The sequence below is a fragment of the Erythrolamprus reginae genome, chromosome 9, assembly GCF_031021105.1.
Source record: "Erythrolamprus reginae isolate rEryReg1 chromosome 9, rEryReg1.hap1, whole genome shotgun sequence".
NCBI classification, from domain to species: Eukaryota; Metazoa; Chordata; class Lepidosauria; order Squamata; family Dipsadidae; genus Erythrolamprus; species Erythrolamprus reginae.
In genome coordinates this window covers 49600984-49627198 of record NC_091958.1, presented here as the reverse complement: position 1 = coordinate 49627198, position 26215 = coordinate 49600984, and the positions used below count along the sequence as shown (strand labels likewise).

The window sequence follows — 26215 nt, the reverse complement described above, 5'->3', positions numbered from 1 at the left end:
GGTACCTGTACGAACTTCCTTTCCACCTGTGGCCATGCAAAGCGCATCAGTCAGGTAATCTTAAGATGATATCGACCTGCAGCTTGTTCGGGGCTTATGAAATTTCATCATGAGATTTCAAATAAATCGGTTTAGAGATTTTCCTGAGCTTCTCCTGGTGTCGAAAGGCCTGGGCTTGTGGCAGGGCGAGGCCCATGGGTGGCAAATGAATCTGTAGAGTAGAATAGAATAGAATAGAATAGAATTTTTATTGGCCAAGTGTGATTGGACACACAAGGAATTTGTCTTGGTGCAGATGCTCTCAGCGTACATAAAATAAAATATACATTTGTCAAGAATCATGTGGTACGACACTTAATGATTGTCATAGGGGTCAAATAAGCAATGAAGAAGCAATATTAATAAAAATCTTAGGATATAAGCAACAAGTTACAGTCATACAGTCAACATGGGAGGAAATGGGTGAAAGGAATGATGAGAAAAACTAGTAGAATAGAAGTGCAGATTTAGTAGAAAGTCTGACAGCGTTGAGGGGATTATTTGTTTAGTAGAGTGAGGGCGTTCGGGGAAAAACTGTTCTTGTGTCTAGTTGTCTTGGTGTGCAGTGTCTGTGGGAATGTTGCCACGGTCATAAATGCAAGCACCGGTCACAAGTCATTTTTCTAAATACCATGGTAACGTCAAACGGTGACTAAAGAGAGGGTTGTAAAAATCAAGGACAGCCAGTATCTCTGCAATCTATTGTCAAGACAGAATCCTCCGGGTTGAACATTAACAGATTCCTATTGAGCAGCTGGTTCCTACTTACAGGCCGTGGATACGGGTTGCGATAATGAAGTCCTAGCTCTATTCTCGCCTTGCATTCTTCTATGCAGCCATTAATCACCTCGGGATCTGTTAGCTGGTCTTGCAAACAGCACAGAATAAAAGAGAAAAGTTAGAAGAGGGAATGCAAAAGTTCTTAAGGGAGGTAAGTTAAAATCCCCCCCCCCCAAATTACCTTGTAAATTCCACCCCACCCCACCCCGGTCCCTGAAAGAGGTTCAAAGGAAAGACCCTGATCTCCCTGGAAGGATGGATGGATGGAAGGAAGGGAGAAAGAATACTGATAGTGAATGAGGGAGGGAGGGAGGAAGGAAAGAAGGAGAATAATGAGAGGAAAGGAAGGGAGGGAGGAAAGAGAAGGAAGAAGAATAATGAGTGAATGAGAGGAAGGAAGAGAGGAAGAATATTGTGAGAGAGCAAGAGGGAAGGAAGACAAGGGAGGGAGGAAGGAAGGAAGGAAAGAATGAGGAAGGAAGAAAGGAAGGAAGGAAAGAATGAGGAACAATAGTGAATGAGAGGAAAGGAAGGAAGGGAGGAAAGAGAAGGAAGAATAATAATGAGTGAATTAGAGGAAGGAAGAGAGGAAGAATATTGTGAGAGAGCAAGAGGGAAGGAAGACAAGGGAGGGAGGGAGGAAGGAAAGAATGAGGAAGGAAGGAAGGAAGGAAGGAAAGAATGAGGAAGAATAGTGAATGAGAGGAAAGGAAGGAAGGGAGGAAAGAGAAGGAAGAAGAATAATGAGTGAATGAGAGGAAGGAAGAGAGGAAGAATATTGTGAGAGAGCAAGAGGGAAGGAAGGGAGGAAGGAAGGAAAGAATGAGTAAGAGAGAAAGGAAGGAAGGAAGGAAGGAAAGAATGAGGAAGAATAGTGAATGAGAGGAAAGGAAGGAAGGGAGGAAAGAGAAGGAAGAATAATAATGAGTGAATGAGAGGAAGGAAGAGAGGAAGAATATTGTGAGAGAGCAAGAGGGAAGGAAGGGGAGGGAGGAAGAAAGAAAGGAAAGAATGAGGAACAATAGTGAATGAGAGAAAAGGAAGGGAGGGAGGAAAGAGAAGGAAGAATAATGAGTGAATGAGAGGAAGGAAGAGAGGAAGAATATTGTGAGAGAGCAAGAGGGAAGAAAGAGAAGGGAGGGAGGAAGGAAGGAAAGAATGAGGAAGAAAGGAAGGAAGGAAGGAAAGAATGAAGAATAGTGAATGAGAGAAAAGGAAGGGAGGAAAGAGAAGGAAGAAGAATAATGAGTGAATGAGAGGAAGGAAGAGAGGAAGAATATTGTGAGAGAGCAAGAGAGAAGGAAGGGAAGGGAGGAAGGAAGGAAAGAATGAGGAAGGAAGGAAGGAAGGAAAGAATGAGGAAGAATAGTGAATGAGAGAAAAGGAAGACTATTGAGAATGAGAGGATGGAAGAGAGGGAGAAAGGGAGGGAGGAAGAGAGAGGAAGATTATTGATAGTGAATGAGAGAGCAAGAGGGAAGGGAAGGAAGGATCATGTTCCCCCCATTTCCCTTCTGTCCTCCAGACTATACAGATTGAGTTCATTAAGTCTAATCACTGCACCACCATGGCTCTACCAAGGATCGAACTCACAGCCTCCTGACTGGGAGGCGAGAGCTCTACCTTTAGGCCACCCACACCACTCCTTCTCACCTTCCTGGATCCCCACCCCAAATCCCATTGATTTAAAAAAAAACCCTTCCAGACTCAATGCTAACTCACAGTTCGATTCTTTTGGAACAATGTTTTAGCTTCGCTAATAATATACTGTTTTTCTTTCTCCGTCTCTTTCATCTGTCCAGCTGCCGACCGCCATGTTTTGGCTATTCGGAATATTTTGCGGTAAAGGCCCAGGACCTCTTGACGAGTGACTGGTGTCATCTGGAGAAAGGAGAGAAGATTCCCAAGTGAGCATTTGGAGCTGTGAAAAAAAAACAAAGGGTTTTCAAACAGATGGGGATATTTTTCACATTTGGCTCCATCAGTTTTCAAATATTTTTCTTGGCTCCATCCGCAAACATGGATGGGAAAGTATAATTACCTCCCAATCATGGATAATTCGTGCAGAATGCAGCTGCGAGAGCTGTCATGGGCTTTCCCAAAAATGCCCATGTTACACCAACACTCCGCAGTCTGCATTGGTTGCCGATCAGTTTCCGGTCACAATTCAAAGTGTTGGTCATCACCTATAAAGCCCTTCATGGCACCGGACCAGGGTATCTACGAGACCGCCTTCTGCTGCATGAATCCCAGCGACCGGTTAGGTCCCACAGAGTGGGCCTTCTCCGGGTCCCATCAACAAAACAATGTCGTTTGGCAGGGCCCAGGGGAAAAGCCTTCTCTGTGGCGGCCCCAGCCCTCTGGAACCAACTCCCCCCAGAGATTAGAATTGCCCCCACCCTCCTTGCCTTTCGTAAGCTCCTTAAAACTCACCTCTGCCGTCAGGCATGGGGGAACTGAGATATTCTTTCCCCCTAGGCCGTTACAATTTATGCATGGTATGTTTGTTTGTAGGGATGTTTGGTTTTACAATAAGGGTTTTTTAGTTGTTTTAGTATTGGATTTATATGATGTTTTTTATTACTGTTGTTAGCCGCCCCGAGTCTACGGAGAGGGGCGGCATACAAATCAAATCAAATCAAATCAATAAATCAATAAAAGCTATGTAGTTTTACATGCGCTAAATTTAAGGCAAGAAAATACCCAACTGATATCAGCATATGTGAAAATATGCTCACCCTTTTCTTCAAAGAATAATACATCACAGGAATCAAAAGCGGGACTTTGAGAAAGGGAACGATGAAAAAGGAGAAAAAAACCCCCAATTATAATAACCACAGAATTGAAGAGAGTGATCCACACAGAATTAAGATATGGTTCATCTATTTATCAATGCAAACTTTTAAAAAGGTAGTTTTCAACTTACGACAATTGAGCCTAGCTAAACCAGCGAGTTGTTAAGTGAGCTTTGCTTCATTTTATAACCTTTCTTGCCACAGTTGTTCAGTGAAGCTGAAGTTATAGAATAGAATAGAATAGAATAGAATAGAATAGAATAGAATTTTATTGGCCAAGTGTGATTGGACACACAAGGAATTTGTCTTGGTGCATATGCTCTCAGCGTACATAAAATAAAATATACATTTGTCAAGAATCATGTGATACGACACTTAATGATTGTCATAGGGGTCAAATAAGCAATGAAGAAGCAATATTAATAAAATCTTAGGATATACGCAACAAGTTACAGTCATACAGTCAACATGGGAGGAAATGGGTAAAAGGAATGATGAGAAAAACTAGTAGGATAGAAGTGCAGATTTAGTAGAAAGTCTGACAGTGTTGAGGGAATTATTTGTTTAGTAGATTGATGGCGTTCGGGGAAAAACTGTTCTTGTGTCTAGTTGTCTTGGTGTGCAGTGCTCTGTAGTGACGTTTTGAGGGAAGGAGTTGAAACAGTTTGTGTCCAGGATGTGAGGGGTCAGTCAATATTTTCCCCGCCCTCTTTTTGACTCGTGCAGTATACAGGTCCTCAATGGAAGGCAGGTTGGCAGCAATTACTTTTTCTGCAGTTCTGATTGTGTTTTGAATAGGAAAGTGAGCCCAAGAACAAAGGGGCACCATCTGAGGTTAGTTGGGGGAAAGATCAGAAGCAACATGAGAAAATATTATTTCACTGAAAGAGTAGTAGATCCTTGGAACAAACTTCCAGCAGACGTGGTTGGTAAATCCACAGTCACTGAATTTAAACATGCCTGGGATAAACATATATCCACCCTAAAATAAAATATAGGAAATAGTGTAAGGGCAGACTAGATGGACCATGAGGTCTTTTTCTGCCGTTTGGCTTCTCAGAAGGTTGCAAAAGGGAATGACCCTGGGGATGACCCTGGGGATATGGCAACGGTCATAAATATGAGACAGGTTACAAGTGTCTGAATTTTGTATCACATGACCATGGAGATGCTGCAAAATTCATTTAACAACTGTCTTGCTTAGCAATGGGAATTTTGGGTTCAACTGTGGTCGTAAGCTGAGGACTACCTGTTATAGAATAGAATAGAATTCAATTCTTTATTGGCCAAGTGTGATTGGGCACAGAAGGAATTTGTCTTTGGTGCATATGCTCTCAGTGTACATAAAAGAAAAATATACATTTGTCAAGAATCATGTGGTACAACACTTCATGATTGTCATAGGGGTCCAAATAAGCAATGAAGAAACAATATTAATAAAAATCTTAGGATGCAAGCAACAAGTTACAGTCATACAGTCCTAAGAGGGAGGAAATGGGTGATAGGAATGATGAGAAAAAACTAGTAGAAATAGAAGGGCAGACTTAGTAAAAATTTGACAGTGTTGAGGGAATTATTTGTTTAGTAGAGTGACGGCGTTCGAGGAAAAACTGTTATTGTGTCTAGTTATCAGCGTCCATCATCCCTTAAGAGTGATTATTATTATTATTATTTATTGGATTTGTATGCCGCCCCTCTCCGTAGACTCGGGGCGGCTAACAACAATAAAACAGTATACAAAATAATCCAATAGTAAAAACGATTAAAAACCCATTAATATAAAAACCAAACATACATACAGACATACCATGCATAAAATTGTAAAGGCCTAGGGGGAAAGAGTATCTCAGTTCCCCCATGCCTGACGGCAGAGGTGGGTTTTAAGTAGCTTACGAAAGGCAAGAAGGGTGGGGGCAATTCTAATCTCTGGGGGGAGTTGGTTCCAGAGGGCTGGGGCCGCCACAGAGAAGGCTCTTCCCCTGGGTCCCGCCAAGCGACATTGTTTAGTTGACAGGACCCGGAGAAGACCCACTCTGTGGGACCTAACTGGTCGCTGGGATTCGTGCAGCAAAAGGCAGTCCCTGAGATAATCTGGTCCGGTGCCATGAAGGGCTTTATAGGTCATAATCAACACTTTGAATTGTGACCGGAAACTGATCGGCAACCAATGCAGACTGCGGAGTGTTGGTGTAACATGGGCATATTTGGGAAAGCCCATGATTGCTCTCGCAGCTGCATTCTGCACGATCTGAAGTTTCAGAACACTTTTCAAAGGTAGCCCCATGTAGAGAGCGTTACAGTAGTCGAGCCTCGAGGTGATGAGGGCGTGAGTGACTGTGAGCAGTGACTCGTGGTCCAAATAGGGCCGCAACTGGTGCACCAGGCGAACCTGGGCGAACGCCCCCCTCGCCACAGCTGAAAGGTGTTTCTCTAATGTGAGCTGTGGATCGAGGAGGACGCCCAAGTTGCGGACCCTCTCTGAGGGGGTCAATGATTCTCCCCCCAGGGTAATGGACGGACAGATGGAATTGTCCTTGGGAGGCAGGACCCACAGCCACTCCGTCTTGTCTGGGTTGAGTTTGAGTTTGTTGACACCCATCCAGGCCCCAACAGCCCCCAGGCACCGGCACATCACTTCCACTGCTTCGTTGACTGGACTGGATTGTGAGAACTGATGGTGAAAAGTATGGAGGACACCATCTTAAATGCTTAAAACGTGCTTTCCCTTTGCTCCAAAGGCACGGCGAGCCCTAGCTAGTATAGACACCCACAGAAAGCAAACTTCACTCAAAAATGCTGGATAAATCCATATTTTTTTCGGTGAACAAAAGCAACGTCTGTTGTCCAGGACTGCTGAACTTGTCACGACAAAGCGTTCTTGTAAAAACGAAATATTATGGTTTCGTTGTTCATGATTTCAGTTCTGCACCCGATGAGCACAATGCTCTCTTTCTTAGTGTTCTCAAGGAAAATTATTGATGGGCTGTTAGGGAACAGTTGGCAAAGGTTTCACTGGGTCATATGCTAAATCATATTTTAACACTGGTTTACTAAATAAATTGCATTTGGCTTGGGAAACAGAAGATGGATTCGATCTGTCTGTTTATCTGTCTGTGCGTCTCTATCATGCCCTCATCACCTCGAGGCTCGACTACTGTAACGCTCTCTACATGGGGCTACCTTTGAAACGTGTTTGGAAACTTCAGATCGTGCAGAATGCAGCTGCGAGAGCAATTATGGGCTTCTCTAAGTATGCCCATATTACTCCAACACTCCGCAGTCTGCATTGGTTGCCGATCAGTTTCCGGTCACAATTCAAAGTGTTGGTTATGACCTATAAAGTCCTTCATGGCACCTGACCAGAAAATCTTCGGGACCGCCTTCTGCCGCACGAATCCCAGCGACCGGTTAGGTCCCACAGAGTTGGCCTTCTTCGGGTCCCGTCGACTAAACAATGTCATCTGGCGGGACCCAGGGGTAGAGCCTTCTCTGTGGTGGCTCCGACCCTCTGGAACCAGCTCCCCCCTGAGATTAGGATTCCCCCCCCCTCCTTGCCTTTCGTAAACTCCTTAAAACCCACCTCTGCCGTCAGGCATGGGGGAACTGAGACATCTCCCCCTTGCCCATGTTGTTTTGGTGTTTGATTGTGCGCTTGTTTTTTATATATATTGGGGTTGTTTTTACGAACTTTTTAACTTAAAACTGTAATTAGATTGGTAAATATTAGATTTGTCATTATGTATTGTTTTTGTCATTGTTGTGAGCCGCCCCGAGTCTCTGGAGAGGGGCAGCATATAAATCCAATAAGTCCAATCCAATCCAATCTAACCCCCCTCTCTTTCTCTCTCGTTCTCTCTCTCTCTTTCCCTCCCTTCCCCCTCTCATTCTTTTCTCTTTCTATATCTATGTATCAGTGCCTGTCTGTCTATCATATTCCTATGTGTAATATGTTATTAAGCTAAACATAATAAAGGACATTATACTTTATTGTTAAAAACCAACCAGCACTGGAGTTTTGTTCTTTTAACAATCGATGAATTGTGAATTCAGTTCCCCCAGCAATCCTAATGAGGAAAAATAGCATTTATTGTACTTTCTCCTGGAAAAAAAGCATCTTAAAGTCACAGAAGCTATTTAAGCTGGGTTTAACAAAGAGAGCATTCCCTACCACCAAAGATATCTTGATAGCTGCCTCTTTATCCCTCCTAAATCCTGCCCAGAAGAATTATGTTGTCAGGGTAGCAGAAGAATAACCAGGTGCCCAATTTTCATGCCTGCTTCACCGACTCCGTTTGAAAATGCAACCCATTTTGTTGTCTTCGGAACTAAATGATAACGTTTAGCTGAAGTGATGACCCTCAATTATTCTGCAGCTGGGAAAGATGACAGATGTGTGTTTTGTGTGTGTGTGTGTATTTAATGGGATGGGGCGTTTAGCTGCAGAAAAGATATTATTAATATTATTTATTATTATTTATTAGATTTGTATGCCGCCCCTCTCCGAAGACTCGGGGCGGCTAACAACAATATAAAAAGACAATGTAAACAAATCTAATATTAAAAACAATCTAAAAAACACCCAATTTAAAGAACCACACATACATACCAGCATACCATGTATAAATTCTATAAGCCTAGGGGGAAGAGAAATTTCAATTCCCCCATGCCTGATGACAGAGGTGGGTTTAAAGAGGTGAGATCTGAGAGCCACTGCAGGGTCAATAGGGTGTAAATAAGTTCTTATGACATTGGGGTGGCGCGGCAGGTAGAGTGCAGTACTGCAGGCCACTAAAGATGACTGTAGATCTGCAGGTCAGTGGTTCAAATCTCATCACCAGCTCCAGGTTGACTCAGCCTTCCATCCTTCCGAGGTGGATAAAATAAGGACCTGGATTGTGGTGGGCAATAGGCTGGCTCTGTTAAAAAGTGCTATTGCTAACGTGTTGTAAGCCGCCCTGAGTCTAAGGAGAAGGGCGGCATTAAAAAATTGAATAAATAAATAAATTGACAGGAAGATGACTGAGAAGACTCAGAAAGATCACTTCACCTTCCGACAGCTCACTTGGCCCAAGATAAATTTCGACTTTTTTTCTTGGAGAATGGGTCAGTTGGTATATTATAGGGGTTGGCAACCTTAAACACTCAAAGAGCCACAAAACTGCTAACTGGAAACCCCCGCTTCAATTCTGGAGCCAACCAGAAGTCCGGTTCCCCTACGATAGAATCTCCTCTTGGTGCAGTATCCTTTTCCTTCTACCTGTCCTAACCGAAAGCCCTATCAATTGTGGAGCTGACTGGAAAACCCACCCCTTGCCATAGAGCAGTGATTCTCAATCTTTCTAATGCCGCGACCCCTTAAACATGCCTGGATTAAACATAGATCCATCCTAAGATAAAATACAGGAAATAGTATAAGGGCAGACTAGATGGAACAGGAGTCTTTTTCTGCCGTCAGTCTTCTATGTTTCCAAGAGATGCCGAAAAATGCAACACCCGACACTAAAATAAAAACATTTCTCATTCATCTTTTGGTTTACAAGCCAGCTTTAGAGGAAATCTCTAGGTTTTCACTTCTTCTTTGCACAAATAATAAAGTTTTTTTGGTGGGGTAGATGGGAAAACCCCAGGGCAGTTCCAAGTTGGTATAGGCGAGATATTTGGACTAGGTTTCTCTTAAAGGAACAAAACAGTTTATATCCAATGCCCCATATAATAATAATAATAATAATAATACAGTGTTCCCTCGATTTCCGCTGGGGATGTGTTCCGAGACCACCCGCGAAAGTCGAATTTCCGCGAAGTAGAGATGCGGAAGTAAATACACCATTTTTGGCTATGGACAGTATCATAAGCCATCCCTTAACACTTTAAACCCCTAAATTACCATTTCCCATTCCCTTAACAACCATTTACTCACCATTATTACTGGTACTCACCATTGAATAAGACACTTAGTGATCCTGATATTTATAAACATAATTATTTATTAACAATAATTATTTTTTTGTTATTTATTTGCAAAAATTATTAGTTTGACGATGACATATGATGTCATCGGGTGGGAAAAACCGTGGTATAGGAAAAAAACCGCGAAGTATTTTTTAATTCATATTTTTTGAAAAACCGTGGTACTGTATAGGCTATTCGCGAAGTTCGAACCCGCGAAAATCGAGGGAACACTGTAATAATAATAATAATAATAATAATAATAATAATAATAATAGAGGACTTTTGCAAGTGAAGCAGACAGTGGAAGAAGAGAAGCATGCATTAGCTGACTATGTGAAGGGGAGCAAAGAGTCAGCGTTGATGGAGGTCAACAATAGGAAGCTTCTCAAGGTGAAGCAAACTAAGGACCAGTACAGAAAAAATGTAACTCAATGTCATATGGACAGTTGGCGGAACAAAGCATTGCATGGACAGTTTTTGGAGAAGATTGAAGGCAAAGTGGATAAAGAAAAGACCTGGTCATGGCTTACAAGTGGAACACTCAAAAAGGAGACTGAAGGACTAATCCTTTTAAATATTTTAAAGCTATTTGGATTTGTTATGATTCGCCGTATCTTGTTGTGAGCCGCCCCGAGTCTGCGGAGAGGGGCGGCATACAAATCTAAATAATAAATAAATAAAATAAATAAATAATACTGGTGGCACAAGAACAGGCCATTAGAACAAATGCTCTCAAAGCCAGAATTGAAAAATCAACAGACGATCCAAAGTGCAGACTCTGTAAAGAAACAGATGAAACAATGGATCACATACTCAGCTGCTGCAAAAGGATCGCACAGACTGACTACAAGCATAGACATGATGCTGTGGCACAGATGATCCACTGGAACTTGTGCCGGAACTACCATTTACCAGTGGCAAAGAACTGGTGGGATCATAAGCCCGAAAAAGTGGTTGAAAATGAGCAAGCAAAACTACTGTAGGACCTCCGACTTCAGACTGACCAAGTTCTGAAGCACAACACACCAGACATTGTGATCGTGGAGAAAAAGAAAGTATGGATCATCGGCATTGCAATCCCAGGGGACAGCAGAATTGAGGAGAAGCAGCTAGAGAAATTAGTGAAATACGAAGATCTAAAAATCGAGCTGCAACGACTCTGGCATAAGCCCGTGAAAGTGGTCCCAGTGGTACTTGGCACGCTGGGCGCAGTGCCAAAGGATCTCAGCGGACATTTGAAAACCATCGGAATTGACAAAATCTCCATCTGTCAATTGCAAAAGGCCGCTTTACTGGGATCGGCAAACATAATTCGCCGCTACATCACGCAGTCCTAGGTGCTTGGGAAGCGCCCGACTGGTGATGAAATACGAAATCCAGCATAGTGATCTCGTTTGCTGTGTTGTACTGACATAATAATAATAATAATAATAATAATAATAATAATAATAATAATAATAATAAATTAGATTTGTATGCCTCCCCTCTCCAAGGATTCTGGGATACTAAAAAAAAACCCCACTGGATTTTCAACCGCCTCAAGCAATAAAATTCATGATATGCTGATGGATTTATACTGTAGCCAAATAAAAAAAGATGAGTTAAAACTGAGCAATTTGTCTCCAGGGGTTGTTTTTTTTTCACGTTTTGTGATTTCATGCTCCGTTTCTTCCTGCTACCTACGGTTTTGATTGAGGGCAACTGAGCCCATTGAAAAACTATACAACTATTGGTGGTTTGTGGGCTGCAGCCAGAAAACCACAGCAAGCAATACGTTTCTTTGAACGCGGGTTGTTTCTTCCAAGTCTTTTGAGGCAAACACGTGGGCGAGCTCTTCTGTGAATTGAATGCAATGCCTTTCAAACTCCTGGGTCTAAATTGCTGCTTTCGTATAATTTCATTAAGGCATTGATTAACGGAGTGTCTGTCTACTGCCGTTCGGCATCTGGTACCAGCTTTGAAGATTAATAAACTTTATAATATGCTTATAGAATCTAATAGTCTGCAGTTTTGGTTCCTCTCTAGATACAGTGGCCATATTTTCTTGGAAAAAATAAAGGGAGAAATCTGAAGGAGATTTGTTAAGGATAAAAACATGTTTATAACTTTGTTTTGCAAAAGAAAATTCAAGAGCCAAGCCAAGAAGAACAAAAATGGATATTTTAAATAAAGGCATGCATGCTTATTTTAAAAAGGCAACTCAATGTCTGTATTTTTTCCTACGAATGCAAACTTACTGTGCATTAAATGGTACCAACGGGAGAAATTAAATTCCCCAAATAAAGGACATGAGTGAGTTTTTAAAAAAATACTATCCTAAAAGGCGGCGTGTGTATATGAAAAAAAGAACTAGCTTTTATAATAAAGGACACATGGGTCACTGTACCATACACCTCCCTGTCTTTCGCAAACTACTCAAGACTCACTTATGCCACCAGGCATGGGGGAGTTAAGATATTCCTTCCCCTAGGCCATTACAAGTTATGCATAGTATGTTTGTGTGTATGTTTGGTTTTATAGTAAGGGTTTTTAGTTGTTTTATTAATTGGATTGTTACATGCTGTTTTTATCATTGTTGTTAGCCAACCTGAGTCTACGGAGAGGGGCGGCATACAAATCAAATCAAATCAAATCATAAATAAATACGCATTGCACTGGCTGCCTACACAAGGCAAATTCCTTGTGCGTCCAATCACACTTGGCTAATAAAGAATTCTATTCTATTCCATTCCACTCCACTCCATTCTGCCCTATATCACCCATAAAGCCCTATATGGCTTAGGACCAGACTATCTACGGGACCATCTCCTGCCACACACCTCTCAGAGATCAATTAGATCCCACGGGGTTGGCCTTCTCCGGGTCCCGTCAACTAAGTAGTGCAGGTTGGTGAGCCCCTGGGAAGGGCCTTCTCTGTGGCGGCCCCAGCTCTTTGGAATCAACTACTCCCTGATGTCCATACTGCCCCCACCCTACTGGCCTTCCAAAAGGCTGTGGAGACCTGGCTAGGCTGGCAGGCCTGGGAGCCGTGAGTGTTAACACTTATTCACAGCCGATCTATGATTTGCTAGGTACATGTGTGATTGTTTAATTAAGAGTCTTTTATTGTTTTTTTATCCTTAGTTTAATGGGGATTTTACTTTTTTTTAAATTATTATTTAACATTTGACTTTATTGTAATGGTGTAATAGTGTTTTATATAAATTTGATTTATAGGTTGCAAAATCCCTGAGTCCCAAGGGATTTTGCAACATATAAATCAAATTAATTAAATTAAATTAAATGGGTCTGTTTCTACGATGACAGTTGCCACTATTTGGATGGGCTGGAGGAGAAAATACAAATTTTCTTTTATGTATAGGGTCATTCTTTGTCAAGTTGACCAGGTGTCCACTTGGCTGATTTTTGCAGCCTTATTTGAAAAGAAACCATCACAAAAACAACAAATACGATAAGAAAAAACCGTGCTCTTTGTAATGAAATAAAAATGAAGGAGATTGAAGGTGAGAAAATGGAGAGCTCTGTTTCATCACCTTCAATCCCAGGTTTTTTTAAATTGCTCTCTGTTTTCTCACCTTCAATCATCTTCATTTTTATTTCATTAGAAAGAGCACACTTTTTTCTATCATATATGTTGTTTTTATGATGGCTTCTTTTCAAATAAGGCTTCAATTTCACCTGGTCCACTTGACAAAGAATGGCCCTATAATCTGTATGTTTTATGACAAAATAAAACCTGTTTAGAGGGTTCTACCAGGGATTTAGTTAGGTTCGACCTTCAGCAGTCTGAAGCCCCACCCCCTGCAAAGAGGCCCCACCCCCAGCTCTTAAAGCTCCTCCTCCAGTATGGGAAGCAAAGTGGGCTCTTCTATGACATGTGGACTTCAATTCCCAGAATTCCTGAGCTAGCATGATTGGCTCAGGAATTCAGGGAGTTGAAGTCCACAAGTCATAGAAGAGCCAACTTTGCCTACCCCTGATCTAGGGTACCTAGCTACCTACCCAAATAAACAAATAAAAAAAACAAAAATAAAACATAAAATATTTTTATTTATCTATTTATTTGCATTTCTAGGCCGCCCTTCTCCAGTGAACTCAAATAAAATAAAATAATAAAATAAAATAAATCTTATTGCTATGGAAACCCGGGAAGGGACCCACAAACGAGGCCTAGTTTGATTCAGGTCTCCTTGACAGCACCGACGCCATCTTCCCGCCCTGTAGCGCCCCCTATCGGAGAGGGCAAAACCCCCCAAAACAACGCATGCGCTTGCTGATCTCTGACGGTCCCACTTAAGAACCGTGTGGGCGATACCAATATAGATGCGGGGGTGGGGGTGTCCCCTCTGCTGTGTCTTCTCTTTTCGAAGATGTTCTCTTCGCCTTTGTGGGATCGACGCTCCTCCCTCCTCCCTTTTCACCTTTTCGGATTCACCTGCAGTTTTGCTCCCAACACACACACACATATGGACCCGGAGAGGGTATTGTTCACCCCCACTCCTTCCCCAACATAAATATTCCCCTCGCTCACCTCCTCAGGCGACGAAAACGACGGGAGGTGGGGGGGGGAGAAAGTCCACCCCCTCCAAAGCCAGCCCCTCAAAGTGCCCTTACGCTACGGGCGTCGTCAAAGCGCGTGGGACCGCGTACTACGTCACCGCGCCGCCAGCTGACGCCCTCCCTCCTTCTCCGCGAAAGGCCCCACCCCCCGGAAGTGATGCTGGAGGCTGAGCCCGAGTGGGCGCTCTGGTCGCTGAGGAGAGCTTGGCGCGGCGGAGAGGGAAGGGTAAGCTGAATTGGACCCTCTCTCTTGCCGTCCGGGTCGGGCAACCGAATGCCCCGTTCGCCATCATTCCCCCCTCCCCCACACCTCTCTCCCTCTTTTTACCTCAGCAACGGCCAGACTCGCTTCTCACCTTTCTGGGAGGGGGGTGTTTTCCTTTGAGAGGTGGTCTCTTTTGGGGAAAGGGAGGTGGACGAAAGGTTCCTTCTGAGGGGAGGGGGGCTTTAACCTTAGGGGAACCCCCCCCCCCGAGGACGAGTCCATGGAAGGGACCCTCACCCAACGCTGAGGTAAATGAGTATTCTTCCCCCCTCACGACCCAGCAACGGGGAGGGGGGGTTTCCTCCCCTCCCTTACAATGGGCTCTCTTTGCAGACGGTCCCGGTCGCCCCTCGTGCCTCGTTATGGCTTTGTAGTCGCCTGGGAAGGAGCGCTGAGGTGAGTTCGGTCGTTGGCCCCGTTTGGGGGAGTGGAAGGGGGGTCGTATTGCCCTTGCTCTGTGAGTTTCTACCCCAGAGGTGAGGGCCCAGGGCGAGGCGGTTGCCTTTAGGCCAGTGTTGGACTTTTATAGGGCCACTCTGGGAACGGCTCCAGGCCATAATAAGAAGTAGAGCCGGCGCTTGGTTCAGCCTACTTAAAAACCTGGTTATGGGATTCTGCCCTTTTTGTCTGCCTTAATCCGTCGAGTAGACCAGATGGCTCTCACACTGAGGGTTAAAACGTGTCTGTCTTATATCTATAACATAATTATCTATCCAGCTATCTATCCATCCTTCCTGTCTGTCTGTCTGTCAATCCTATCTATCTATCTATCTATCTATCTATCTATCTATCTATCTATCTATCTATCTATCTATCTATCATCTACAGTATCTATCTTCATCTATCTGGAAGATAGATTGAATAGATCTATCTATCCAATGATATCTATCTGTCTGTCTGTATCTGTCTGTCTACAGTATCATCTATTTTCTATCGATCTATCATTTATCATCTATCTATCTATCATCAATCATTATCTAATCTAGTTATCTAGCTTTCTCATCTACTTTAGCACATTGTGCAAATGGAATTGGGGAGGTGTAACTAGGCTGTGCATGTGTATTTATATACCAGCCTGGCTTTAGTGTTTGGGAGTGGGAGGGATTGGAAGGAAAGGGGGCATCAGCGGGATAAGAACCATCTCATCTTTGTGAATAGATTGCATCCTGGTGATATTTGAGCTGACTGTGCCTGTCTTGCTTGGAAGGGTGGGGACTGGTTAACCTGGTTGATCCTCAGAGATTTTGAGGATTGCTGAATCTTCCGGGGAACTAGAGCCGTGATCCTGACAACATCCTGGTTTCGTTGTGGCACTTTTGAACTGAGAAAGAGTTATTGGGGCTTTCACTCTTGAGAATTGTTTCTGGGGAGCCCAGATTGAAGGCAAATGAATTGACAGATGACTTAAGGCACAGAAGTATGAATTTTGCAACACATCTGACTGGGCACAGATCAAGGTCCACTTATGTATGAAGTGTTGAATGATTGGTTTGATAGGTTTTACTTTTTTAACTGAATTGAAGGGTTGTTTTTAAAAGTAGTATTAATTGGATTTATATTATTGTCTTTGTTTTGTATACGCTGTGAGCCGCCCCGAGTCCTCGGAGAGAGCCGGCATACAAATCCAATTAAATAAATAAATAAAAAAATAAAAAAAATGTGTACCTCTGATGCCAGCAATGAGAACTTATTTCTCCATCATTGTTGTGTCTTAAGTGAACTGTCCAGCAGAGATTTCTCAACGGCTGGAGACTCCTACTTGGAGATAAATTTGTGGCAGAATTTAATAGGTTTGGGAAGAATTTTGCCTACAAAATCCCTTGTATGTACTGCAGATAGCAAAATGTTTGAGGTGCCACCTGTTCAGAGTTTATGAGATTCCTTAATTATATTATTATTGTATTACTTGTCTAGCACTGCTGATACTTTTTTTAGATTTTTGTCCTCAGTTGCTCTAATTGGATAAATCCCAGGCAGGGCCAGTACCTATTTTTATGAGGTGGTTCTGCACATCATCTTGGAACAGGTGGTAATGTAGAATTTTGGGGGTGGGTGGGGAAAGAGGGCTTCCCTGGATTTTAAATTTTGGTTAATTATCACTAAGTTGCAAGTTTTGGTCCTATGTACCAGATAAGAGGGTAGCTTTTAAACTGCTGGGAATTTCTTAGAAATAAATTCGACTTGAAAGAAATTAATTATCTGGATGTAACGATATAAAAGCCCTAGTTATTCTGAGTGGTGGCTTCGCCAGGGGAAAAGTGGGGGAGATTCCTTGGTGATATTTACCAGCATTGATCATGGGGTATTGCTGGAACCTTGGAGCCTAATGAGCTAATTATTTTTCAAGTTCTGTGTTACAGTAGCTTCAATTCATTAGGGAATTGTAGTGGAAAATTTCTGCTTCGCTTCATGATTGCCTTGCGTTGTAAAAAGAACCCCACCACTGGTGTTGTTTTTTTCTTATTCTTCTGTATCTGTGCTGAAACTACAAAACACCAGCCGTTCAAGCAGCAATCCCAACCTTTTTGGTACCAGGGACTGGTTTGTGGAAGGCAATTTTTCCATGGACCTTGGGTGGGGAGGGAGGGAAGAACTGGAGCTCACAACCTAGATCCTGCACACACACAGTTTTGCTTGCACACCACTCATCTCCAGCTGTGCAGCCCGGACGTGAACCAGCCCATGGACCAAGGAATGGGAACCCCTGCGTTAACATCAGTGGTGGGTTGCAACCAGGGCTTAGGTGACTCCACACCGGTAGCGCCACCAGATTGTGCAATTTGCGCAAGACCGCTGCGGTGCTGGTCCTTCAAGCGTCGCCATCTTTTTTGTTGAATTTTTGGTTTTGAAAAATTCCCCCCTTGTGAGGGGACACTCACCTGCATGGAAGCAAAACCTCACCGAAATCTCACACACATGCAGACGCATCCCCTTGCAAGATTTTGGCACATTTTGGCTTCCTGCACATGTGCGGAAGCAAAATCACGCTGGGAACATGCATGTACACACGAATCCTCATGTTGCGCGCCCAGCGCACCGGTAGCAGCAGATAAGAAGAATCTGCCCCTGATTAATATACTGTACTAGATAGTCTTTCTCTATGTTATAGGTTAGTTTGCAAAATCCTTCATTTATTTATTTATTATTTAGATTTGTATGCCGCCCCTCTCCGCAGACTCGGGGCGGCTCACAGCAAAATAAAATAATTCATGACAAATCTAAATTATAATTTAAAATATTTTTAAAAACCCCATTTACTAAACAAACATACATACAAACATACCATGCATAAATTGTATATGCCCGGGGGAGGTGTCTCAGTTCCCCCATGCCTGACGACAAAGGTGGGTTTTAAGGAGCTTACGAAAGGCAAGGAGAGTAGGGGCAGTTCTAATCTCTGGGGGGAGCTGGTTCCAGAGAGTCGGGGCCGCCACAGAGAAGGCTCTTCCCCTGGGACCCGCCAAACGACATTGTTTAGTTGACGGGACCCGGAGAAGGCCGACTCTGTGGGACCTAATCGGTCGCTGGGATTCATGCGGCAGAAGGCGGTCTCGGAGATATTCTGGTCCAATGCCATGAAGGGCTTTAAAGGTCATAACCAACACTTTGAATTGTGACCGGAAATTGATCGGCAACCAATGATAGTTTAATGTCTATGGAGATTCTCAGTCATCAGTCAGGTCGTGATTGTCTTCAAGGAAAAACAAAGCCAACTTGCCTTTTGGTGGTGGGGGTGGGGGTGGGGAAGCACCTTTTGGGACTTTCTCGGCTTAGCATCCAAATATTGAAAAGGTTGCCTTTGTCCATGGCAGCTAACCTGGGTACCAAGATCAATTGTGGAGGCGCCTGGCTTATGGTCCAATTGAAACGTTCAGTGTTGATAACCAGGGCCTGTGTAATTCCTTTGTAAAGTGGGTGGGATGACCTAGAACAGGGCTGTCAAACTGCCAGCCCTGTGGGCCTGATGTGTCATGTGCTGGCCACGCCCAGTTTAGCAAAGGGGGGGGGAATCCTGATATGTCATGTGACACCCCCATGACGCCGTGAGTTTGACTCCCCCCTGACTTAGAAGAAGAGTTAATCATAACAGCTTTGAAGGGAGAAGAAAGGCAAATCCCATTTCTCCCTCCTTCCACCCTCTGTATATATCAGACTACAGCTCCCATCATCCTTAGCCTGCACGGCTATGGTGGCTGGGAAATTATGGGGATCCAACAAGGTTTGGACTAGAAGGTGAAGCATCAAAATAGAATCCTGTAAGTGTTGATTGGGTGGCAGGGGGCGGGGGAAACCTTTCAAAATCCCAGCTCTTCCCCAATTTAGCTCTTCTGCTATCTTGTGATTTTTTTTAAAAAAAAGCTTTTCTTTCCCCTCCCAACTCCTTTAGAATAAATGTTAAAAATCCACTTTGGAGTCCCACCCTCTGCATGTTTCATCAAAATGAAGGGTTGCTAAATTTGAAGGGGGTTATTAATGGGTAAATATGGTATGTTGTTTGGGGCTTTGAACTGGCCAGGTAGAAGCTATTGTTTCAGTTACTCCAGTGGAGGTGTCTCCAGCCTTAGCAACTGTAAGACCTATGGACTTCAACTCCCAGAGTTCCTCAGCCAGGAATTCTGGGAATTGAAGTCCACCAGTCTTATAGTTGCCACAGTTGGAGACCACCACTCCATCTTGAAAAAAAATCAACATTCTCATGGGTTTAATTCTGTATTTCTCAAAGGATTTTGGGAATAGATTATGCTAACGGATCTCAACCTGTGGTCCACGGATCCCATCAAGCAAAGGATTGAAGAAATATTTTGATTTAAATGTTAAGTCTAGGTTGTCCATTGCCACAAAAGGTATTTAAAAGAAGTCCAACTTGAAAAAAACATTGAGCACCATTGCTGTAAAGAACCATCTCCTCCTGGGCACCTTTTTAAAAAACTATTACCATCTGGCAGACGGTACAGGACAATAAAAACACAGACAAATAGGCTGAAAAACAGCCTCTATCCCAGAGTTTTTTAATTCAATTGTATAGTGTGAATGGGGTGGTGTTTCTGTTTAATTTTTTATGTATAATGCACATTGAAGATGGCATTTAATTTCATTGTATGAGGTAGACTAAAAATGTATGCTATTCATAGGGAAATGAAAGGGACATTGGGCTTCTTTCTATTTCAATGGCAGTTAGAGCTTCCATTTAATCTGCAACGGTGATGATGATGATGATGATGATGATATCCGTTCAGTCGCGTCCGACTCTTGGCAATTTTATGGGCAAAGTCTTTCCACATCTTTTAATTGTTCACTATTTATTTTGAGTAGTTCTCTGCTCTGGCTGGTGTCCTTTAAAAATGTAAAGATTTTATTATTAATTTTTACTTGAGATCTGTCCTTCTCTTATGGGCATATTGAATGGTGAAGTTGACAAGGATGTTTTTCCTCCTCATTCCCTAAACAAGCATTTGTGAATATTGTTACTCTGAATCAACAAACAGAAAACTTAGGAAATGACAGTTTTTGTTCTTGAAGAGAGACACCCCACCCCCCAAGATTTTATTCCCCTGTTTCTCCTCTCCATCTGGGTTGTGCCTTTCTCTTCCTCAGTTGCCTCCTCCTGTCTTTTGAAAGCCAGTTTAAAGGATGCCAGAAGAGCTTCCATATCCAAAGGCAGCATACCAGCATAGACTATTGTTCGCATGCCGCAGTTCATTAATGAGGAGCAGATGTTGGATCAGATTCTACAGCTTTCATTTGAATAAGCCGGGCAGTTGCTCTTGTGGTGTTGAGGGTCTCTCCATTCAGGGAGGAGAACTGCGGCCTTCCAGATGTTGCAACCTGCTTTGCCATGGACCGTTTTCAATGGGGCTTTGGGACGTTGGAGTTCAGCAGGGTCTAGGACAGTGATGGGGAATTTTTCCCCTTGGGTGCTGAAAGAGCATGGGTGCGCACTATTGTGTATGCACAAGTGCCCATACCCATAATTCAATGCCTAGGGAGAGAGAAAACAGCTTCCCCTGCCCCCCAGAAGCCCTCTTGAGGCTGGAAATGGCCTGTTTCCCAACTTCTGATGGGCCCAGTAGGCTCGTGTTTCACCTTCCCCAGGCTCCAAATGCTTCCCAGGAGCCGGGGAAGGGTAGAACGCCCTCCCCCATCTCCCCGGAGGCTTTCTGGAAGACAAAACCCCCTCCCAGAGTCTCTGTGTGAGCCAAAAATCAGCTGGATGGCACACACATGCACGTTGGAGCTGAGCTAGGGCAACGGCTCGTGTGCCAGCACATATGGCTCCGCGTGCCACCTGTGGCACCCATGCCATAGGTTTACTATCACTGTTCTAGGAACTCAATTTGCCCAGCCCTGGCAACTCCTATGTTCATGTTTTAAGCGTTGTGGAGAAAAAAGCCAGGGAATTCCCTCTCTGTGCACTTCTGGGTGAATAATACGAAATATCATTACAAGTAGTGTTCAATTTATGATTATTATTGCGCCCAATGCTGAGATAGACATTTTACAACCTTTCTTGTCACAGTTGTTAAGTGAATGACTGCGGTTGATAAATTAGTAAGGGGGGGGGGGTGTCACGTGATCCCGGGGACACAGCCATCGTTGTAAATATGAAACCAGTGGCCAAGCGTCCGAATTTTGATCACCTGACAACGGGGTTGCTGTAATGGTTGGGCGAAAAACAGTCATAGATCACTTTTTCGGTGCCGTTGTAACTTCCAACGGTCACTAAACGAACTGTTGTAAGTCCGAGACGGCCTGTTTAGAACCTGCAGCCTTTGGGTATTGATTCATAGGAAAAGTGGAGAGAATTTGTGGCCTCCCTTCCCAGAATTTTCTGGGTAGAAACAGGCAACTCAAACGCAACATTCCAATGTAGCTTGCTTTTCCAGTCATTATTTATATTCTGTTCCTATCTGAAGGGTGTGGAAGCGCCATTTAAAAACACATACACACACAACACCCTGTCCCCAAGAGGCCCTGGTGTTCATGTGAGTAATGCGTTTTGTGCAGTGATTGTTCTGTTTTGTGCAGTGACTGCTCTCTCTAGACAACACAATTGCTTGCGAAATCCTGGCTTTTTTAAGCTCGAAAAGTTATGGCCAGGCAGAATCCAGCGGTCTGCCCCAGAACGTTCGACATTTAAACGTCCAATTTCCAGCCGTCGTTCGTCAGCAATTGAGTTTAAAACATGCTCGGGATAAACACACGCCCATCATCCAAAATTAAAAAATAATAAATCTCAAAAGGGCAGGCTCAATGGAATACTGGCTCCCCCCAGCCCCCGCCATCAGTTTTCTATGTTTTGAAATATCATTCACTCGATTTCCATTCTTTTAAAGCCACAAACCTATTAGAACCATACCTAAGATTTATTTTTTTTTTAAAAAAGGAGAGATGAAGTTATCAAGCACATCCACTCATTGGGAGGGAAAACATTACGAGAAGGTTAGCTGAAAAACAATTTTTTTTTGTTCTGAAAACAACTTTGTAAAGTCCTGGTGCAGGTTAATTTTGGGGGGAGGAAAGAGAATTCAATTCAATTCAATTTATTAGATTTGTATGCCGCCCCTCTCCGAAGACTCTTTCTTTCAATGTCAAATGGGCAACAATTAGGTTAGGTCCCACAGAGTGGGTCTTCTCCGGGTCCCATCAACTAAACAATGCCGCTTGGCGGGACCCAGGAGAAGAGCCTTCTCTGTGGCGGCCCCGGCCCTCTGGAACCAACTCCCCCCAGAGATTAGAATTGCCCCCACCCTCCTTGCCTTTCGCAAGCTACTTAAAACCCACCTCTGCCGCCAAGCATGGGGGAATTAAAACTTTTTTCTCCCTCTAGGCCGTTACAACTGTATACATGGTATGTTTGTATGTATGTTTGGTTTTTACATAATAAGGGGTTTTAATTTGCTTTTAGTATTGGATTTTATTGTATATTTTCATGATTGTTGTTAGCCGCCCCGAGTTTTCGGAGAGGGGCGGCATATAAATCCAATAAAACTTGAAACTTGAACTTGAATTGCGGCAAGCAGTGGTTAAGCAAATATTAATGTAAAGATATTTTCTCCTGCAGCTAGCATTGTGGAACCCCCCCCCCCCCCCCCAACATCTTTGGGTAGCTTTTACTGAAACAATGGATTCTCTGTCTTTTCCAGTATGGCTCTGGACTCTAGTGGATGGTTGTCTCTTAAATTCTTTAAATAACACTTGAGAACCACAGATTTCCTCTGAAAAAATTCTTCGAAGCTTTCTGTTCTTCCCCAGTTGCCTTGATCCTTTAAAACAGAGGTCTTCAAACTTGGCAACTTTAAGGCTTGTGGACTTCAACTCCTAGAATTCTCCAGCCAGCTATGCAGGTGTTCCTCAACCTTCAGGGCTGTGGAAGGTGGATGTAATTTCCAAAATGCGTGGGCAATTTGCAGAGGTGTGCCAAGCCTTGAGCACGAACTGATGAGGCTATTACACTCCTGCAATTTTGATGGATCAAAGTAGCTAACCCCCAAATGTGAAAAAAACCTATCCTCCCTCCCTCCTCCAAAGTCACAGGATTAGGTCTAAAACTAACCACCTTGGGCTTTTTCTACACTAACCCTTGACTTTTGTAGCCGAATAACCGGACAAATGTCATTTTATGATTTGTGTCAGGAGTCCCCAAACTTGGCAACTTTAAGACTTGCTTACCACAGGTCTTAAAAGTTGCCAAGTTTGAAGACCTCTGATTTATGTGGAGGATTTTGTAGCATTGTTGAGTCTGTTTTTTACCTTGAGAGTATAATTCTAGAAGAACTAATAACTCCAGGGACAGGGTTTTCTCAACCATGGTTACTTGAAGATTTATGTGGACTTCAACTCCCAGAATTCCTCAGCCAACCTGGCAAATTCTGGGAGTGGAAGCCCACACATCTCATTTCTTTGACTGCTTGAAGACCCATGGACTTCAATTCCTCATCCAGCCTGGCAAATTCTGGAAGTTGAAGCAGCCAAGATTGAGAAACACTGACCTGGAACTTGGCCCAAATAGTCCTGCATGGCTTCTTCTCTTTTTTCTTCCATGTTTGACTTCCTTGCGGCTAAGAAACCTGCCGTTATAGAGCCCGTGTGCCTCTATAACACTCTGTAGGTTGTTGGTTTGTTTTTGATGCCATCTCATTGATGCCAACAGACTCAAACTCAACCCGGATAAGACGGAGTGGCTGTGGGTCCTGCCTCCCAGGAACAATTCCATCTGTCCGTCCATAACCCTGGGGGGGGGATTATTGACCCCCTCAGAGAGGGTCCGCAACTTGGGCGTCCTCCTCGATCCACAGCTCACATTAGAGAAACATATTTCAGCTGTGGCGAGGGGGGCGTTTGCCCAGGTTCGCATGGTGCACCAGTTGCGGCCCTATCTAGACCGGGAGTCACTGCTCACAGTCACTCATGCCCTCATCACCTCGAGGCTCGACTACTGTAACGCTCTCTACATGGGGCTACCTTTGAAAAGTGTTCGGAAACTTCAGATCATGCAGAATGCAGCTGCGAGAGCTATCATGGGCTTCCCCAGGTATGCCCATGTTACACCAACACTCCGCAGTCTGCATTGGTTGCCGATCAATTTCCGGGCACAATTCAAAGTGTTGGTTATGACCTATAAAGCCCTTCATGGCATCGGACCAGAATATCTCCGGGACCGCCTTCTGCCGCACGAATCCCAGCGACCGGGTAGGTCCCACAGAGTGAGCCTTCTCCGGGTCCCGTCGACTAAACAATGTCATTTGGCAGGACCCAGGAGAAGAGCCTTCTCTGTGGTGGCCCCGACCCTCTGGAACCAGCTCCCCCCGGAGATTAGAACTGCCCCCACCCTCCTTGCCTTTCATAAAGTTCTTAAGACCCATCTCTGCCGTCAGGCATGGGGGAACTGACACATCTCCCCCGGGCCTATACAGTTTATATATGGAATGTTTGTGTGTGTGTTTGCTTTTAATAATGGGTTTTTTAGTGTTTTTTAAATTATTAGATTTGTTCTTACATTGTCTTTGTTATTGTTACAAATCTAATAAATAAATAAATTTTAATGTCCTCTCAGCACCTTAATAAGATGGAGACCTTGCCTCGGATCAAGAAATTGCACAAAGGATTACAAAGGCAAAAGGCAAACTGACATATTGGCAGCAGCAAGAACCGAGGGCAGGCCGAAGCAGTTTTTCAAAAGTAACATCATCACTGTTAGAAGGGAGAGGATTTTGCAAGGGGGAGGAAGAGGAGGAAGACTGTGGGATCCTTGGTGTTCTCTGAGCTTGGTGGTTTTCTTCTAGACATTTCATTACCCAAACTAGGTAACATCATTCGAGGAAAGCTGCGTGCCACTCTTCCACTATGCCAGTCATCCAATGCCTTCTTAAGATTTGGACTACAACTCCTGCCCTTTTCAGTCCGTTAGGCAGCAGGTCATTTTAGGCCAGTGTTTATGCAGTTGGAGTATCTCCATATTTGGCATTTGGTTGAATAACCAAAAGTGGCTTGGGTAGGTCCTCCTCCTATCTCTTCCCTCCCCAAAAAATAGACCTTCTGATTTCTTCTCACTGTGGGTAGAGATGGGTTTTTAAAAAAAATTATCCTGGGTGGAAGTTGTGGCAGGCTTGAGACTCTTGATCCAGGCGCTATATGGTTTTTTAAAGCTGGAAACACAGGTATGGGAGAGAGTGAATTATTGCATCCTAGAGAAAACCTGCACAAATATTCCGAATAACAGAATTGGAAGAAACCTTGGAGGTCTTCTAGTCCAACCCCCTGCTCAGGCAGAAAAAAACCCTATATCACTTCACACAAATGTCTGGAGGAAGGTCTTAAGCATAAAACGTATCAGGAAAGACTTAATGAACTCAATCTGTATAGTCTGGAGGACAGAAGGAAAAGGGGGGACATGATCGAAACATTTAAATATGTTAAAGGGTTAAATAAGGTTCAGGAGGGAAGTGTTTTTAATAAGAAAGTGAACACAAGAACAAGGGGACACAATCTGAAGTTAGTTGGGGGAAAGATCAAAGGCAACATGAGAAAATATTATTTCACTGAAAGAGTAGTAGATCCTTGGAACAAACTTCCAGCAGACGTGGTTGGTAAATCCACAGTAACTGAATTTAAACATGCCTGGGATAAACATCTATTCATCCTAAGATAAATACAGGAAATAGTATAAGGGCAGACTAGATGGACCATGAGGTCTTTTTCTGCTGTCAGTCTTCTATGTTTCTATGTTTTTATTCAATCATCTTTTAAAAGTCTCCAGTGATTGAGCATCTTCTGAAGGCAAGCTATCCCACTGATTAATTCTTCTCACTGTTGGGAAATTTCTCCTTATTTCCAGGTTCTTCTCTCCTTAATTAATTTCCAGCCATTGCTCCTTGTCCTGCTTTCGGGTGTTTTGGAGAATAGCTTGAAAACACCCCCCCTCCCCCCACTTCTTTATGGCAATCCATTCTGATACTGCTATGTTGAGATGTGGAGCAAGGAGAACTTAGAATGAAAACCTTAATTTGGATGTGAATGGAGTTAAACTAGGTAGGTAGGACATCAGGATAGATACGCATAAACGATTCATTGAATTAATAGAATTGGAGGGGGTAAGAAAGCACATAGCCCTTGTAATGTGGGCTGTTTTGCAACATTATACAACGCAGATAAGGGCCAAACACTTGAGATCACAATGCCTTTTCTTTGCGTGGATACATTTTGATGAATCAAACCTAGCACGCCGGAATCGCCCAGTGTTTTTTTTTTAAGTTTTAATCTGTAGTTTGCAAACCTCTTGTCTGGATTTATGCAGCAAGCGAAGCGAAAGCCCAGCGAATCCCATTAT

The 26215-nt window shown here is 43.5% G+C and overlaps 2 protein-coding genes across 7 annotated transcripts in view; one reads left to right on the top strand and one right to left on the bottom strand.

Moving 5' to 3' along the window:
• LYRM1 (LYR motif containing 1) lies at positions 1–14159 on the bottom strand. 4 transcript variants are annotated; one of them, XM_070761245.1, is made up of 5 exons: positions 14095–14144; positions 7617–7678; positions 2542–2740; positions 809–901; positions 1–211 (listed from the first exon to the last, which is right to left on the bottom strand). In XM_070761245.1, exons 3-5 carry the CDS (start codon positions 2698–2700, stop codon positions 95–97), a joined length of 369 nt encoding a protein of 122 aa, XP_070617346.1. In that variant the 5' UTR covers positions 2701–2740; positions 7617–7678; positions 14095–14144; the 3' UTR covers positions 1–94. The 4 variants fall into 4 exon arrangements, with proteins under 4 accessions (XP_070617346.1, XP_070617345.1, XP_070617347.1 ...); XM_070761244.1 differs by having other exon boundaries at positions 2542–2700; positions 14095–14141; XM_070761246.1 differs by lacking the exon at positions 7617–7678 and having other exon boundaries at positions 2542–2700; positions 14095–14159.
• Positions 14160–14260: 101 nt separating this feature from the next.
• DCUN1D3 (defective in cullin neddylation 1 domain containing 3) overlaps positions 14261–26215 on the top strand; it is a 41090-nt gene continuing 29135 nt past the window's right edge. The window contains exons 1-2 of one of the 3 annotated variants that reach the window (XM_070761236.1): positions 14261–14349; positions 14722–14784. The gene's annotated coding sequence lies outside the window, so the exon portion shown is untranslated. Of the gene's footprint in view, positions 14637–14721; positions 14785–26215 lie in introns of all 3 variants that reach the window. The other 2 variants (XM_070761237.1, XM_070761239.1) reach the window with 2 other exon arrangements.

What these genes read in the sequence shown, in the direction of transcription:
- LYRM1 (XM_070761246.1), bottom strand. Translation starts at nt 2,700, where the DNA reads ATGACACCAGTCACTCGTCAAGAGGTCCTGGGCCTTTACCGCAAAATA. An exon ending in TGTTCCAAAAGAATCGAACT is followed by an intron (nt 902 to 2,541) that starts GTGAGTTAGCAT and finishes TTGCAAGACCAG; the next exon opens with CTAACAGATCCCGAGGTGAT. An exon ending in GCAACCCGTATCCACGGCCT is followed by an intron (nt 212 to 808) that starts GTAAGTAGGAAC and finishes TCTACTCTACAG; the next exon opens with ATTCATTTGCCACCCATGGG.